The sequence below is a fragment of the Chionomys nivalis genome, chromosome 11 (genome assembly GCF_950005125.1).
Source record: "Chionomys nivalis chromosome 11, mChiNiv1.1, whole genome shotgun sequence".
NCBI lineage: Eukaryota > Metazoa > Chordata > Mammalia > Rodentia > Cricetidae > Chionomys > Chionomys nivalis.
The window spans coordinates 82,385,030-82,400,777 of record NC_080096.1 but is presented as its reverse complement, the minus strand read 5'-3'; the positions used below and the strand labels follow the sequence as shown (position 1 = coordinate 82,400,777).

At 41.4% G+C, this 15,748-nt stretch overlaps 1 protein-coding gene across 3 annotated transcripts in view; it reads right to left on the bottom strand.

The window, feature by feature from the left end:
* Fkbp15 (FKBP prolyl isomerase family member 15) overlaps positions 1-15,748 on the bottom strand; it is a 62,382-nt gene that overhangs the window by 24,223 nt on the left and 22,411 nt on the right. For all 3 annotated transcript variants that reach the window (XM_057783678.1, XM_057783676.1, XM_057783677.1), the window contains 8 exons: positions 15,508-15,657; positions 14,385-14,453; positions 13,354-13,500; positions 10,682-10,824; positions 9,836-9,893; positions 7,504-7,611; positions 2,984-3,086; positions 1,319-1,425 (listed from right to left, as the gene is read on the bottom strand). In XM_057783678.1, coding sequence (XP_057639661.1) covers positions 1,319-1,425; positions 2,984-3,086; positions 7,504-7,611; positions 9,836-9,893; positions 10,682-10,824; positions 13,354-13,500; positions 14,385-14,453; positions 15,508-15,657 — 885 coding nt within the window. The remainder of the gene's footprint in view (positions 1-1,318; positions 1,426-2,983; positions 3,087-7,503; positions 7,612-9,835; positions 9,894-10,681; positions 10,825-13,353; positions 13,501-14,384; positions 14,454-15,507; positions 15,658-15,748) is intronic.

Sequence of the window (15,748 nt, the reverse complement as noted above, 5' to 3'; positions counted from 1 at the left end):
TGTGGGACTTGATGTTACCTGGTCACCAGTCCTACCTGAGGAACAGGAATCTTGGATCACTACCCAGTCCTCCGGCAATGTGATTTAATGACACGGGAATTCATTCCCTACAATCAGGCCTATTTTAAGGAAAACTTGAAACTAAGCAAACCCTGTTTGGTTTCTTTTGAAGAAAAAAAAATCTTTTTAAGATTCAAAACTAAGCCAGACAGTTTCCTGGAAGCCTTAGGAGGCCTCTCCCCTAATAGAGTAAATTTTTTTTTTATTTTAAAGGCTTTTTAAAATCATTGTATGTGTATGTGTCTATGCACAGATGTGTGGGGGCTTCTAACCCACCCAATATGGTGGGTTCTTAACAGTTGAGCCATCCATCACCCAGCCCCTAGACTGTTTTGTGTGTGTTTTCAGACAAGGGTGCATTCTTGATGTTCCTGTTTTCAGCTCCTTAGTGTGGGACCACAGACGTTTACCACGTCCAATACTCCTGCTAGATCCTGATGCTTATCTGGGTGAACAGGGGCTCTCATGTTCTCAACTTTGAAATTATGGGGATTTGCTGCATGGACTAAATGAGGTGATACAGGCAAACCCCTAACAACTGCGAATTAAGTGCCTGGCAAAAGGTAAAAACTCAATAAACATTCGCTATTATTCTAAGAAGAATCATTCTTTCCCCAATAGGAATCTAGCTTATTTCTAAAGACAATATAACAACCCAAACACTGTTCAATTAAAACAAAAATTCTCAGTCTATGACAGAGGGATTTTCCATTGTGGGTGACTTTTTTCATTTTTGATCCTCTGTTCAGAATCACCATGGAGGGTGGGGGCTGGAGAGAGAGCGACTGCTGTGTACTGTGCACCTTCACTATGTGCCAGGCCCAGGCTCTAATAGGTACTCTGCATATTCTCGCACTTCATCTTTCATTGAAACTTGTAAACAGAAAACATTATGTGGTTTTAGGGATAAGAAAGTAGTAATTTAGGGAAAGGGAAATTACAAACACTTCACACTCCTAAGTCTGGACTAGCACTTGACAGTCTCAGGCACTACAAACACTGACTTGGAGAACTGCTGCCATGTGAAAAGGAGGGAAGGGATCTTCTATGTTCACACAAGAAGACCAACAGAAATTAATCTCATGACTAAAGTCATTTTAAAATAATATTGTTGCCCGAGGGCTGGATGTGGACCGATAATCTCAGCTCTCAGGAGGCAGGAAGCAAGCAGATCTCTGAGAGTTCGAGGTCAACCAAGACTACATGAGACCCTGTTTCAAAATAACAAAGAAATTTATAAACTATAAGAAATAGTTACCTGGAAGTTCTGAGCATTTCCAGCTGCAGCTGAGTGGGAATCAAGGGGTGTAACTTGCATCAAGGCAGCAGAGGGTGTTTGGAACCCAGAAACAGATGGTTGAGGTGCTAGGATAAATCAAGATATTTTTACTGTTATCCATCCTTGCTTCTTGTGTTAATGCAAAAACACAACTTTATCTCAAAGAGGATAAGAGATAATTTTTTTTTTTTGTTTGTTTTTTTTTTTTTGTTTTTCGAGACAGGGTTTCTCTGTGGTTTTGGAGCCTGTCCTGGAACTAGCTCTGTAGACCAGGCTGGTCTCGAACTCACAGAGATCCACCTGCCTCTGCCTCCCAAGTGCTGGGATTAAAGGCGTGCGCCACCGCCCGGCGAGATAATTTATTTTGGAGCCAAATGTGTATGGCCATGACCAGGGAACACCGATTTGGGTAACCCAAATTCCATGTTCCTATGCAGTCAACAGTTTCATGAAATTTTCACAAATCTAGACAATTTTAAAATATGGTGATGGAAACATCAGGTAGGTATGTTCCACAAAGGGAAGAGATCTCATTTTCAGGCCTCAGATGCTATCTGACCACATTGTTAGCTTGTGGTTGATGGAGTCTAGAGGAATATACTCTGTATATTCCAAAGGACTTACCTAGTAGTGACACAAAGAAGGACAATAAATAGCTATTCAGCACATGCTAGGGGTAGCGTGGGAGAGCTGTCCCTATTTCTGGTGGACAAGCCCTAACCAAGGATAAGATTCGGCCGGCCCCATCGTCCACTCCATCTATGATCTGGAGCATGTGAAGGCCCTGACCTGCAGACCCAAAGCGGCAGAAGCTCCACAACACAGGGCAACAACAGGATCTCCAGGAGGAGCCCAAGTGAGGGCCCAGCAACAACAGAGTAGCAGAAACCAGAGACCTCACACCAGACCAGTGACTCCTGGCAATGAACATTTGCAAGTAAAGATACATGGACAGAGAGGTTCACAGTGTGACTCGCGGAGTCACGCTGTAGGTTCATGACGGCGGACGTGAAGGGATGGGGAAATGAATGGGATTAAGATACATGATGTAAAAGACATATAGAATAAATAAATAATTGTCTTTAAAAATGGTTATTAAGGGTGCTGAAGATAGCCCAAGATAAATTACAACTGGTCTCTGGACCTGCTGGAAACCTCCTTTGCCACAGCCACTGGCCTCTCATAAGTTAGTCAGCTTTGTAGAAGGACCAGTGCCAGGTGGGGCTCTTTCCAGGAACTTTCCTTCGCACTCCTAAGTTTGGGCTAGCACTTGACATTCCCGTGCTTTAAACCAGACCACTTTCCCCGCTTCGTCTCCCAAAGCAGCTTCATAGGCACGCCAACAACTGATGAAAACAGTGTCCCTTGTACATCCGACTCAGATCCCATCTGCTGACACAAGTGCAAAATAACAGAAGGAGCTGTCTCAACAGCTGAGCACAGACTTCCAAAGGGGACAATGCAACACAGCAAAAATCACAACAAACGGGCTGAATCCACTTGACTCTCAAAGTGTTCTACCAGGACAAACTGACAAGTCCCTAACCCCAGCCCAGCACTGACAATGCAAGCTAATAATCTAAGGAACACTGACGAAAACTTGGATCCAATACAAGGGCCAAGCCTTAGAGGTTCCTTTCTTACCCTGTGAGGTCATCTGTGGTAACACCGGATGGGCTGGCTGAAGAGAAGGCTGGACAGACGGTGTCACCAGGGACTGCCCAGCTCCTCGTAAAACAGTCGCATCCTGAAAGAGGCACAAGGGTTGGTCTCTTTGTCTAGGCTGTTAGCTGAAGACTGAGGCTGCCCGTCTCTAACTCTGCTTGCAATACAGAATTTCCAGGCAAGAAAGAGGAAGGAAACGCATGCAGAAAGCCAACAGTCAAGGACATGAGTTGTATGAAGCAAGCATTCAATTATACAAGAGAATAAAAGCCCTTCTTCCTATAAGTCATATCAAATAAATACAGTTCATTTCTGCGGATTTTCTAAGCTGTCGTTTCATAATTCCAAGCACCTTAGCCGACAGATCTACAGAACACACCTGACTGGTCTAACCGGCTCCCACAGTAAGGGCCTCCTACAAGGAAAGCCTCGCCTCTTCTGCAGTCAAGGCCACTGGACAGAGTGGGACTCACCGCACCTCATTACCATGCCGGCTTTGATGCCAGCAGTCTAGAATGCTGCCCGAATTCTTTTGTTGTTGCTTTGTTTTTGTTTTTGAGAAAGTTTTTTTGAGTCTTTCTATGCAGCCATGGCTGTCCTGAAACTTGCTAAATGGACCAGTCTGGCCTCCTGTTCTGCCTCCTAAGTGCTGAGATTAAAGTGTGAGTCAACCACACCCAGCTGTTTGCTCTCAGTCTTAAAATATTTTTTTAAAAATCATAAAACCAAAGCTGTAACTCTAAGAAAAGCTGCTCCGTCTTCTTGCTTCTCGCAAGGACAGAAAGTCCTGACAGCTGGGCGGTGGTGGCACACGCCTTTAATCCCAGAGGCAGGTGGATCTCTGTGAGTTCGAGGCCAGCCTGGTCTACAAGAGCTAGTTCCAGGACAAAAACCAAAAAAGCTACGGAGAAACCCTGTCTCGAAAAATCAAAAAGAAAAAAAAAAAAGAAAGAAAGAAAGAAAGAAAGAAAGAAAGAAAGAAAGAAAGAAAGAAAGAAAGAAAGAAAGTCCTGACAGAAATAATCTGCTCTGCTGTGGTTCAAGACTGTCCCTCCCTCCTTGGTCATTCTTATACTTTAAAGCTCCTCCAGCCCCTAATATTCTCTTCTGGGAAAACAGGCCCACTGTTCGATTTTTAGCAATTTCTAAATCAACTCAAATGTCTACCAGGCGAGTAAAAGGAATTATGATAAATAGAAGGACAGTGAATTGCCATTAAAGCTATATACTTTATGTGTATTACTGATATTAACATAGGCATTTATGCTGGGCGATGGTGGCGCACGCCTTTAATCCCAGCACTCGGGAGGCAGAGGCAGGCGGATCTCTGTGAGTTCGAGACCAGCCTGGTCTACGAAGCTAGTTCCAGGACAGGCTCCAAAGCCACAGAGAAACCCTGTCTCGAAAAACCAAAAAAAAAAAAAAAAAAAAAAAAAAAAAAAAAAAAAAAAAAAAAAAAAAAAAAAACAACTTAACATAGGCATTTATGATATAACATTAAGTTTAAAAGTTTATAAAGCAATATATGAAGAAAATGACCCTTTGTTAAACAAATTCTTTATACTTTTAATTATATAATAAAGTAACCTAGTTTTAATTACTTATATTTAAATTTTAATTAATTATATATTTAAAAAGTAGTTTTTAGACAGGAGGTGGTGGTGCATGCCTTTAATCCCAGCACTCGGGAGGCAGAGGCAGGCGGATCTCTGTAAATTCGAGGCCAGCCTGGTCTACTGAGGGAGTTCCAGGACAGGCTCTAAAGTTACAGAACAACCCTGTCTTGAAAAACCAAAAAAAAGTAATTTTTAATTAATTATATTATCCAAATTTTATTTATAGAAACCAGGAAAATAATAACAAAATAGTAAGCTCCATTTAAAATGTTTGAATACTCCAGGAAATAAAACAATACTATAAAAAAAAAATAAAGCCTATTTCAGAGCACATTTTATATCTTTTCATTTTATTTCTTTTTATTTATTTTTGTGTTTTCAAGACAGAGTCTCTATGTTGCTTTGGAGCCTGTCCTGGAACTAGCTCTTTTAGACCAGGCCAGCCAGCCTCAAACTCAGAGATCCGCCTGCCTCTGCCTCCTGAGCTCTGGGATTAAAGGCGTCCGCCAGCACCACCCAGCTTATCTTTTCATTTTATATCAAATGAAAAAATTCTCAAAAATAAGTCTACCATATATCTTAGTTCATTTGAAAAAGAACTGTCTGATCAGTAACAAGCTAACCAATGAAAAAAGGCTTAAGCTACTTTATATTCTTGTGGGTTACAAATTTAGACTAAATAAATATAAAATAATCATATTTCTAAAAGATATGCCATATTTCTAAAATCTAAAAATGGGAGTGTTGGGGGGAGCTGCAGCTGTGTTCCTGCCGCCCCAGCTCCTGGTCCGCCTGGCTAGCTCATGCCCCGAAATAACAACACACAAACTGTATTCTTTTAAACACTGCTTGGCCCATTAGCTCTAGCCCTTACTGGCTAATTCTCATATCCCGATCAACTCATCTCTAATAATCTGTGTAGCACTAGTCTTACCGGGAAAGATTCAGCGTGTCTGACCTGGTGGCTTGCTTCATGGCCTCTGGCTCTGAGAGGAGCTGCCCTGCATCTGCCCAGGAGAGGGGAGCATGGCGTCTGAGCTCACTTCCTCTTCCTCCCAGCATTCTGTTCTGTTTACTCCACCCACCTATGTTCTAACCTATGAGAGCCAAGCAGTTTCTTTATTTTTTAACCAATGACCTTCCTCCATCATGAGGGTGTTTTCTTTTGTATGTGTGGGTTTGTATGTGTTCATGTGTGTATATAGGAGGGCATGTGCACATGTGTGCACTTTTGTGCATGTGGAGGTCAGAGATCAACACTGGGTGTTTTGCGTGATCACTTTCCACCTTAATTTTGAGTCAGAGTGTCCCACCAAACCTAGAGCTCACTGACTGACTAGATTGACTGGCTCGAAAGCCTAGGGATCCCTCTGTCGGAGCCTCCTCAGAGCTGGGATCCAGGATGCACCTTCACCTGCTGTTATGTGGTGCAGAAGAGCTACCTAGGTTTGCACAGCAAGTACTTTCCCATAACTGAACATCCCCCTAGCCTGGAGATGCTGTCTACACAAAATATCAAGAGCAAAAAGCAAGGGGGATTGGTAGATAATCAACAAAATTCTTTTTTTTTTTAAGATTTATTTATTTATTATGTATACAACATTCTGCCTCGATGTATGTCTGCACGCCAAAGGAGGGCTCCAGATCCCAGTACAGATGGTTGTGAGCCACCATGTGGTTGCTGGGAATTGAACTCAGGACCTTTGGAAGAGCAGCCAGTGCTCTTAACCTCTGAGCCATCTCTCCAGCCCCCAACAAAATTCTTAAACCTCTAAATAACACCTTTTTTGTTTTAATTTGGTTTGATTTGGTTTTTGTTTTCATTTTTTTGTTTTTTTTGTTTTTGTTTTTGTTTTTTTGTTTTGTTTTGTTTTGTTTTGTTTTGTTTTGTTTTTCGAGACAGTGTTTCTCTGTGGTTTTGGAGCCTGTCCTGGAACTAGCTCTGTAGACCAGGCTGGTCTCGAACTCACAGAGATCCGCCTGCCTCTGTCTCCCAAGTGCTGGGATTAAAGGCGTGCGCCACCACCGCCCGGCTCGTTTTTGTTTTTAAGATAGTGTTTCTCTTTGTTACAGCACTAATTGTCCTAGAACTCGCTTTGTAGACCAGGCTGGCCTCCAACTCAATGAAATCTGCCTGCCTGTGCCTCCCAAATACTGGGATTAAAGGTGGGTGCCACCACCACCTAGCTAAACAACATTTTTAAAACACAAGAAAAAAGCATTATATATAAAGTCATAAAATGTAACAGTTTGGTATTTAAACAACAGGTATTACCGGCAAGAAGACCCAGACTGATTCAAACATGGATGTAAGCCAGAAGTAGTGGTGTGTGCCTATAGTCCTATACACTGGGGGGCTGAGGGAGGAAATCACTTGAACCCAGGAGTTCAAAGTAGGCAATATGGTGAGATTCAGTCTTGAAGGAAGAATTGAGCACCTGTAGACATGCATGCAGGCAAAACATCCATATACATATGTGTGTGTGTGTGTGTGTATATAATTTTAAAGAGCAAAAAAAACTTTTAAAAAGTAGAATAGAGTGCCTGCTGTTGGTTGTAAATCCTGTCTGAAGACTGATCCTTTTTTCTCAAAATGAAGCAGATTTATTCCAGACAGACATCTAAAGATTATGAGCAATACAGATTCCAGATCCTGGTACATGAACACTCTCTAAATAAAACGGTCCAGTTCTTGAGTCAGAGGTGTAGGATTTACCTCCATTTGGGGAAGGCCGAATTACAGAAGAAAGACATGTACCCATAGTGATCTCATACTTCCTGCTTCTGAATTAGAAGTAGGAAAGGAAGGAACTTATTTCAACCAAAGAAACAGAAGATGGCAGCACCTGTACAATGCATTTTAATACAGTCAAGGGGACATACTTCCGTTTCTGAGTCATTGGGATCCAGCTGTGGTGGAAGGATGGGCAGCATGGGCTGGCCCATTTTAGCCATCCGAGAGATCAGCTTGGCCTTGACCGTATCCGGATTCTAAAAAGAAGGTACAAACATTACTGGGACTGAGGTTACTTTGAAACAGGTCTACTTCTTTGCTTTGTGTCAAAACCTTTAACCGTACTATTCCCTTTTTGAAACCATTTCTTCTAAAAAGCAAGAATTATCTATGATACCAAATACAATGCAAATGCTATGTAAATACAGTACAGAGGAAATAATGACAAGAAAGATGTCTATCTGTGCACATTCAGCTCACATGCAATTCCTATAGCGCCCCCTAAAAAAGTAAGAAATTAAAGATGTCATACATAGAAGCATACAATTAATAATAACAACAGTAAAGCTAAGCGCCTACAGATCCAGAATGGACGGCTTTTATAGACATCATCTCCATAAACCGAGTGTCCTCACTGTAAAATGTGAGTGCTAATACACACTTGGTTTAACTTCCTGGGTTTAGGAAGTTTTTTCCCCACTAGAGCAATTACTTGTGCAGTGTGTCCTGCTGTGGCTGGATGGTCACAGGGCTGGAGGAAGGGCCTGGCTTCACCATCACACTGTACCCAGGGCAAGGGAAGGCCTTGCTTGAACTTGAAGTTCTTTTTCTATCATCTGGTTCACCTCCAGCACACTCAGAGCCTGCATGGACCAAGCAGGGTAGCAGGAAACTACCTTTTCATCCCTCCTAAAGGCACTCAAATCCAAATCTTACTGAAATAGCTACTGATCCTCTCCTCTGACCATCGGAGAAACAGAAAATCAGTGACTTGCTCACTTCATCAGTGGATGAAGCCTCAGTTTCTCTGGGAGAATAAAATCCCAAGACGGCGACTCTTCCAGGGAAATGAGTGCTCTCCAGTCCTCACACACACACTTTCTTTGGTGCCAGTGGCAGTTACAGAATTTTTGTTCAAGATAAAATACATATAACATAAAATTATACTATTATAATATAAACAATGCTTATTAAGCACTTACAATATGTCACATATAATACTGAAAACTCAGCAAGTGTTCATTTCCTTATGTCAATTTACATATAAAGAAATAAACCTGCTTGGGGGGGGGTTCTTCAAGGTCACACAGAATAAGAACAGAGAAAGCCAAGGGTGTAACCTCTGATCCATTTCTGGTGGAACACATGGCATCTCTAAGATGGAGGTGCACTTCACTGGTGGGGTTCACACCAGTCTCCTAGCAACACCACAACTACTGCTCATTAAAAGCAGCTTTGCGCAGGCTCTGCGCTCGGGGCTCTGAGAGCATCTTCAATCCTCACAAGAACTGTAAAGGGGGCAACAATAAAGAAACTGAGGTGATGGAGGTGAGTCTTGTATTAATCTGTTGCTTTCATTGGTTAATTAATAAAGAAACTGCCTAGGCCTATTTGATAGGCCAACCCTTAGGTGGGTGGAGTAAACACAACAGAATGCTGGGAGAAAGAAGCCGAGTAGGGAGTCGCCATGATTCTCTCACTCCAGACAGACGCAGGTTAAGATCTTTCCTGGTAAGCCAGCTCGTGGTGCTACACAGAATATTAGAAATGGGTTAGATCAATATGTAAGAGCTAGTCAATAAGAGGCTGGAGCTAATGGGCCAGGCAGTGATTAAAAGAATACAGTTTCTGTGTAATTATTTTGGGTAAAGCCATGCGGGCAGCCGGGTGCCGGAACGCAGTCCTGAGAGAGAGAATCATGGCAACTCGGCTTCTTTCTCCCAGCATTCTGTTGTGTTTACTCCACCCACCTAAGGGTTGGCCTATCAATCGGGCCTAGGCAGTTTCTTTATTAATTAACCAATGAAAGCAACAGATTAATACAAGACTCACCTCCATCACTGAGGATTTAGCCAGGCGGTGGTGGCGCACGCCTTTAATCCCAGCACTTGGGAGGCAGAGGCAGGCGGATCTCTGGGAGTTCGAGACCAGCCTGGTCTACAAGAGCTAGTTCCAGGACAGGCTCCAAAGCTACAGAGAAACCTTGTCTCGAAAAACCAAAAAAAAAAAAAAAAAAAAAAAAAAAGAAAGAAACTGAGGATTTGGAAAGTTAGACCATTTAGACCATTTTCTCAGCGCCATGAGCCTTCACTTCAGAACCACTGATGTAACACACAAGCTAATTTCTACTGACGATTTCCAAGTAGGAAAAAACGAATATTATAATAATTAATATCTATCCTAAGTCAGTGGCTCTCAAACCAGATACTAGGCACATAAAACCAAGCACTTCAGGGCTCAGGGGTACAGAATTGTACTTACTGTATTTAAAGTAGGCTGTTCACTGAGGGAGTTAGATTTGGAACGAAGAGCCGGCTCCCTGAAATGAAATAAAACATCCTAAAATAATACAAAATCTATAATCACAAACCCAAATTAAGATGGCTTAAAAACATTGCTTTTGAAATGTTCAACTGAATAGCTAAAACAGAATTTTAACTCCTCTTTATTTGTATAGTCTTTGAAGGCAACCAAAGCTGAACAATGTTTCAAATTCATTCCACTTTCTCATTCTGTATTCATGCCCTTTGCCCAGCTTTCTTCCAGAGTTTTGCAGATATTTTTTTTTTTTTTTTTTTTTTGAGACAGGGTTTCTCTGTAGCTTTTTGGTTCCTGTCCTGGAACTAGCTCTTGTAGACCAGGCTGGCCTCAAACTCACAAAGATCCGCCTGCCTCTGCCTCCTGAGTGCTGGGATTAAAGGCGTGCGCCACCACCGCCCAGCTGCAGCTATTCTTTTTTATTTTTTTAATATTTATTTATTTGTTATGTATACAATATTCTGTTTGTGTGTACGTCTGCAGGCCAGAAGAGGACACCAAACCTCATTACAGATGGTTGTGAGCCACCATGTGGTTGCTGGGAATTGAACTCAAGACCTTTGGAAGAGCAGGCAATGCTCTTAACCACTGAGCCATCTCTCCAGTCCCGGCTGCAGATATTCTTATACCACTTTTACAGACTATTAATCCATTGTCAGAAGAATCTGATGCAGCATTTTTCCATTTTCCTGATCCTGTTTATTTTTTCTCCAATTACTTAAAATTGACTGCAGTTTCAAACTGTATCTCAGGAACCATGCTGAAGAATCCATGGCCCTAACGTCTTACCCAGATTTGAGAGGCAGTGGTATGGGTGGTGTCACAACAGGGTCACCTGAGAGGCTGTCAGCAGTGGGTATGGGGGAGGGTGCTGCAGAGTCCCTGGAGCTCACACTGTGGCCATCAGAGCCAAAATCTCTAGCCAACTTCACCTGGGGTGAAACAGAACGTACAGGCTTACCCTTCCATACGCAGAAGACAAAGGAAATGGTTAGTTACAATTTAGCTTGCATTATCTCATCTGTGTGAACGAATGAGGGCATATGTGCTTTTACAAATGGGGCTATAGCTTAGTAGCTGTTCTGCTTACTTGCTTACACATTAATGCACTTCCATGTCACCAAATATTTATCTTCATTGCTTTCAGCTACTGAAAAGTTTGTCTAACTTAGAGATCATGCTCTTTCTTGCTATGATCTACAAGGTAAAGTCTCCAAAAGATTTTTGAAACAGAAGTCATAAACATACATGCTATTATAAAAACCTATTTCACTTAATTAGATGATTTATTTCTATCACAAATAATATGCTTTAATGTCTAGCTCTATGTCTAGATCTTTGCATATAATCTTAGATATTTCCTGAGTACAAATTCCTGTAAGTTAAATTATTGGATAAAAGGTATACTCCTGGGCCCGGAAGATTACTAAGTGGGTAAAAGCACTACCCATCAAGACCAACAACTTGAATTTGATTTTCATAATCTACAGAGTGGGAGGAGGGAACTGATTCCTGTGAGTTGTCCTCTGCCCTTCACATGTGCATTATAGCACATGCACATGCACACACAGAGTAAGTTTTTTTAAAGCGTGTACTCACATTTTAAAAAGTTTTGCATAAATTATTAAATCACTTTTGTAAAATCTGAACTGGTGCACAGGCACAGCAGTCTATAAGTCTTTCTCAACTCCTTGACATGCTAGGTAAGGGTTATCATTATCAGTTTTGTCAACTTAATATGCTTGTCAGGCTCCAATTGTTTGTTTAAAGATACATTTTTATTCTAAATTATGCATAGATGAGTGTGCCTGCATGACTTTATGTGCGGCTCTTGCACACAGTTACTGCTAAGGCCAGCAGTAACCGATGGATCTTCTGGAGTTACGGCTGTTATGAGCTGCTGATGTGAGTGCTGGGAACTGAACCCAGGTCCTCTGGGAAAGCAGGAAGTGCTCCTAACTACTGCACCATCTCTCCAGACCTCCTTTTCCTTTTTCTTTCTTTTTTTTCCCCAACTCAAGTCCTCTTGGCTTTTTGTTCAATCAGCATTTAAAATATTAGATATGACAAGGCATTTTTAAGTGAAGTCTATTTAGTAGATACTCTCCCCTCATCTCCCTCACCCTTACCCCATTCCCTTCATTTTCCCTCTCTAGTCTCTTTTCCACTCTCAAGTATGCTTTTTCTAATTTCTCTCTCTCTTTCTTTGAGACAGAGTCTCACTATGTAGCTCTGATTGTCCTGGAACTCACTCTGTAGACCAGGTTGGACTCAAACTCACAGAGATCCACCTGCTTCTCCTTCTCAAATGCTGAGACCAATGGCATGTGCCACTATGCTCAGTTTTAATTTCTTGATTACTGGTAAAGCAGAAAACTTTTGGTTACGTTTATAAGTCAGTATTAATAGTTTTGAACTAGTTTGTTGTCTGTCATTACCCATGATTTATTTCCCCAAGTTCAAAGAAAAATCTATAAGATGTTTAAAAATAAAAAAGGCAGCTGGGGGACATGTAGTAAGAAGATTAGATTGGTCCAGCAAAGAGAAAGGCCTCCCATTAGGAGAGCCACCTACATATAGTCATCCTATGTATTATTTGTACTATATTTTATAGTTTATAGTCACCAGCACACCATATAAACTTAACAATAACAAGGTCACTTGGGAGAAGGAATACTATAAAATAACCAAAATTTTAGTATAGAAATTATAGATATTCAAAGACAGGGTCTCACTGTGTGACCCTGGCTGGTCTGAAACTCATTAGTAGATAAATTTGGCCACAAACAACTAAGATCTGACAGCTTTAATCTCAAATGTTGGGATTAAAGATATGCACCACCACACCTGGCTGACTTTTTTTTTTTTTTTTTTTTTTTTTTTGGTTTTTTGAGACAGGGTTTCTTTGTGTAACATTCCTGGCTGTTTTGGAACTGACTTTGTTGATCAGGCTGGCCTCAAACTCACTGAGATCCACCACCTGCCTCTGCCTCTGCCTCCCAAGTGCTGGAATTAAAGGTGTGTGCCACCACCACATGGCAGCTGACAAGACTTTTACACACTAAAAAAAGACAAGACAATGAACTCCAAGTCCATTCTCAGAGAAAACCACTCAAGATTTCCTCTAAAGCTTTCAGAAAGTCCTATGAACACATGACTATATATACATATACATATATATGTGTATATATACCATATATATACCATATATATGTCTCTTGTGTATGTGTTTATATATACGTATATGTAAATATGACTATGTATACAAATACATATGGTCATTATTAACACTCACCACCTACCAGCATGTCCATCCATGTAGGTTCTGGGAACTGAACTCAGACCTCATGCCTGAAGGCAAGGACTTAACAAACCTCCCTACCCTGCCATTTTTATTTTTAAAAAGCAATCTGTATCTTCATATCTGATTTACAAGCATAACACAGGTCAGTTTCACTTACCCGCCTAACTTCTACCTCAAACACCAAGATTGAGTCTGTTGGCTGGGCCCAGCCTATCACTCCTTCAGAGCCAGCAGCACAGGCTGAAGGAATGATAATTAACCGTTTTCCTCCTTTCTTCATGCCCAATAGTCCATCCTCTAAGCCCTATAGAAACCAGAAGTGGGGAAAAACTCATGAGACAAAAAGAACATGCACACAAACACATAAACTTACACATATACACCACACACGCAATAAACAGACTAAGAAAAGGAACAAAAGCTAGCACATCTGGAGTTGGGCGAGTATTTAAATGCTGGGGGGCAGAAGTAAATACTATTAAGAGAGTGGAAGCTAACTCATATTAATCACATTTTTCCAGGTGCTATGGTTAAGAATTTCACCTGCTTATTTAATTCCATCTGCTTGTTTAATTCATGATTGCTGGCATAGCCTTCACTTAAGTAAGAAAAGAGAGTTTTGGAGGTTCAATAGCTGCATTAAAGACCATACACTCAGTAGGTATAAAGCTGATGCTGGACAAGAGATGTGTCTAACTTCAAGGAATATGCTTTAACTAGTTAATAGAAAAAGTCTCTAAAGAATTTGGAGGGAATAGGCATAGGCAATGAAGAGAAATAACCTTTTGCACATGGATGAATAGACCCAGCACAATGTCCTAACATGCCCAACACCATGACACGGATCACATGCTAAAATACTCATTGATAAGCAAAATTCCCAATTCAAATCATAGAGTGTGCTCCTCAGGCTACACCAGATCAAACAGATGAGAATCGAGCTCCTCAGGCTACACCAAATCAAACAGATGAGAAACGAGCCTTAGGAGGAAAAAGAAAGGGAGAATCCAAGAAAACAAATGCACTCATCTTCAGTATAAGAAGCATCTAATAGGCAAACATTTCCCCAGTGTCAACAGTGTAGAAAATACCTTCCTACCCTTCAACCAAGCATTTCCAGATTCTAGAGGTTAAGGACAGGTTAGGCATACTACAATATTTAAGCTAAATTCCAAAACGGGCTTTTACCTTGACTACTTTTCCTGATCCCAATTTCAGGCGAAGTGGTTTATCTTTGTTAGCAGTAGAGTCAAAAACCTGTCATTTGGTAAAGTCAAGTCAAGTCAGTTTCAAAAACAATAATAATCATGATAATCAACTAACAGGAAATGACAAGTATAATGGGCACATAGCTCCTGAGGAAATTAAAAAGACAGGACTACTTTATGGTTGGAGGTTATCACAACAAATGTCCCAGGAACAAAGATTCACCAAACTGGAGAGCGCACACTTCTGGCACCATCAGCTGAGCACCTTCTCATCTATAACAACTGTTTTCATTTGGTGCTGATACAGTCCTGCCAGGATTACTAACCTCCCTGTACGGGAAAACCGAGAGTTTAACAGATTTGGTCCAGGTCAAACTGGGATACAACTGGACTTAATCAGCTTACCATCCTTTTTTGATGCAGGTTTTTACTATGTAGCCCCGGATGGCCTGGAATTCAGTATGTAGACCGGGGAAGCCCCAAACTCATAGAGATCTGCCTGCACCTGCCTTCCAAGTGCTGGAATTAAACATCGATGCCACTACGGCCCACACATTCACACTTCTTAAGTCATACAATTCTGTCTTTTGAGAATTTAGTATTAAAAACAAATTTTTCAACATATTTACAGTGTTAAAAGGAAAATGGTAGCTAGACACAGTGGCGTGATTTTTAATCCCAGAACTCTGGGGAGAGGGCAGAGGCAGGCAGATCTCTGTGAACTCCAGGCCAGCCTGATCTACCTAGCAAGTTCCAGGCCATCCAGGGCTACATAGTGAGCCTTTTTCAAGAAGAAAAAGAAATATGGTGAGAAGTTTTAAAAATAAGATCTATTTCTTAAAGATATATTCAGGTTTAAAAGTGGTAGTGAGGACAAGACACACACACCAGTTATCCTTGGGAAACTGTGTCCCTCCTAGACATGAGGTGGGGTGTGGGGCACTGAGCACATCTACACAGGACCTTTTCATGAATGTGCCCCAAGGCAGTTGTGGACACAGATTCAGCCTTCACAAGGGTTCTACTGACCAGAGTTCCCTCTCCATTACACATGGAAGGTCGCAGGCCATTTACATAGAAAGAACTTGGAAAGAAAGTCTTACCTGGCCCAGCACCTGATTCTGAAGGAGCCAGCCCGTATAGGTTACTTCCAAAGAATCTCCAATGTCTACTGCAGGACCCTCTGCTGCAACCAGATCCTGACATAGCACTGTATCCAAGGAAGAATGGCTATTGCACTTGGCCACACACACCTGCAAGGTCAAAATCAGAGCACCATCAGCTTGGTTTAAGCTTCATACATACCCATTCAATCACCACTAATATTCTTCCTCAAACAGCTGC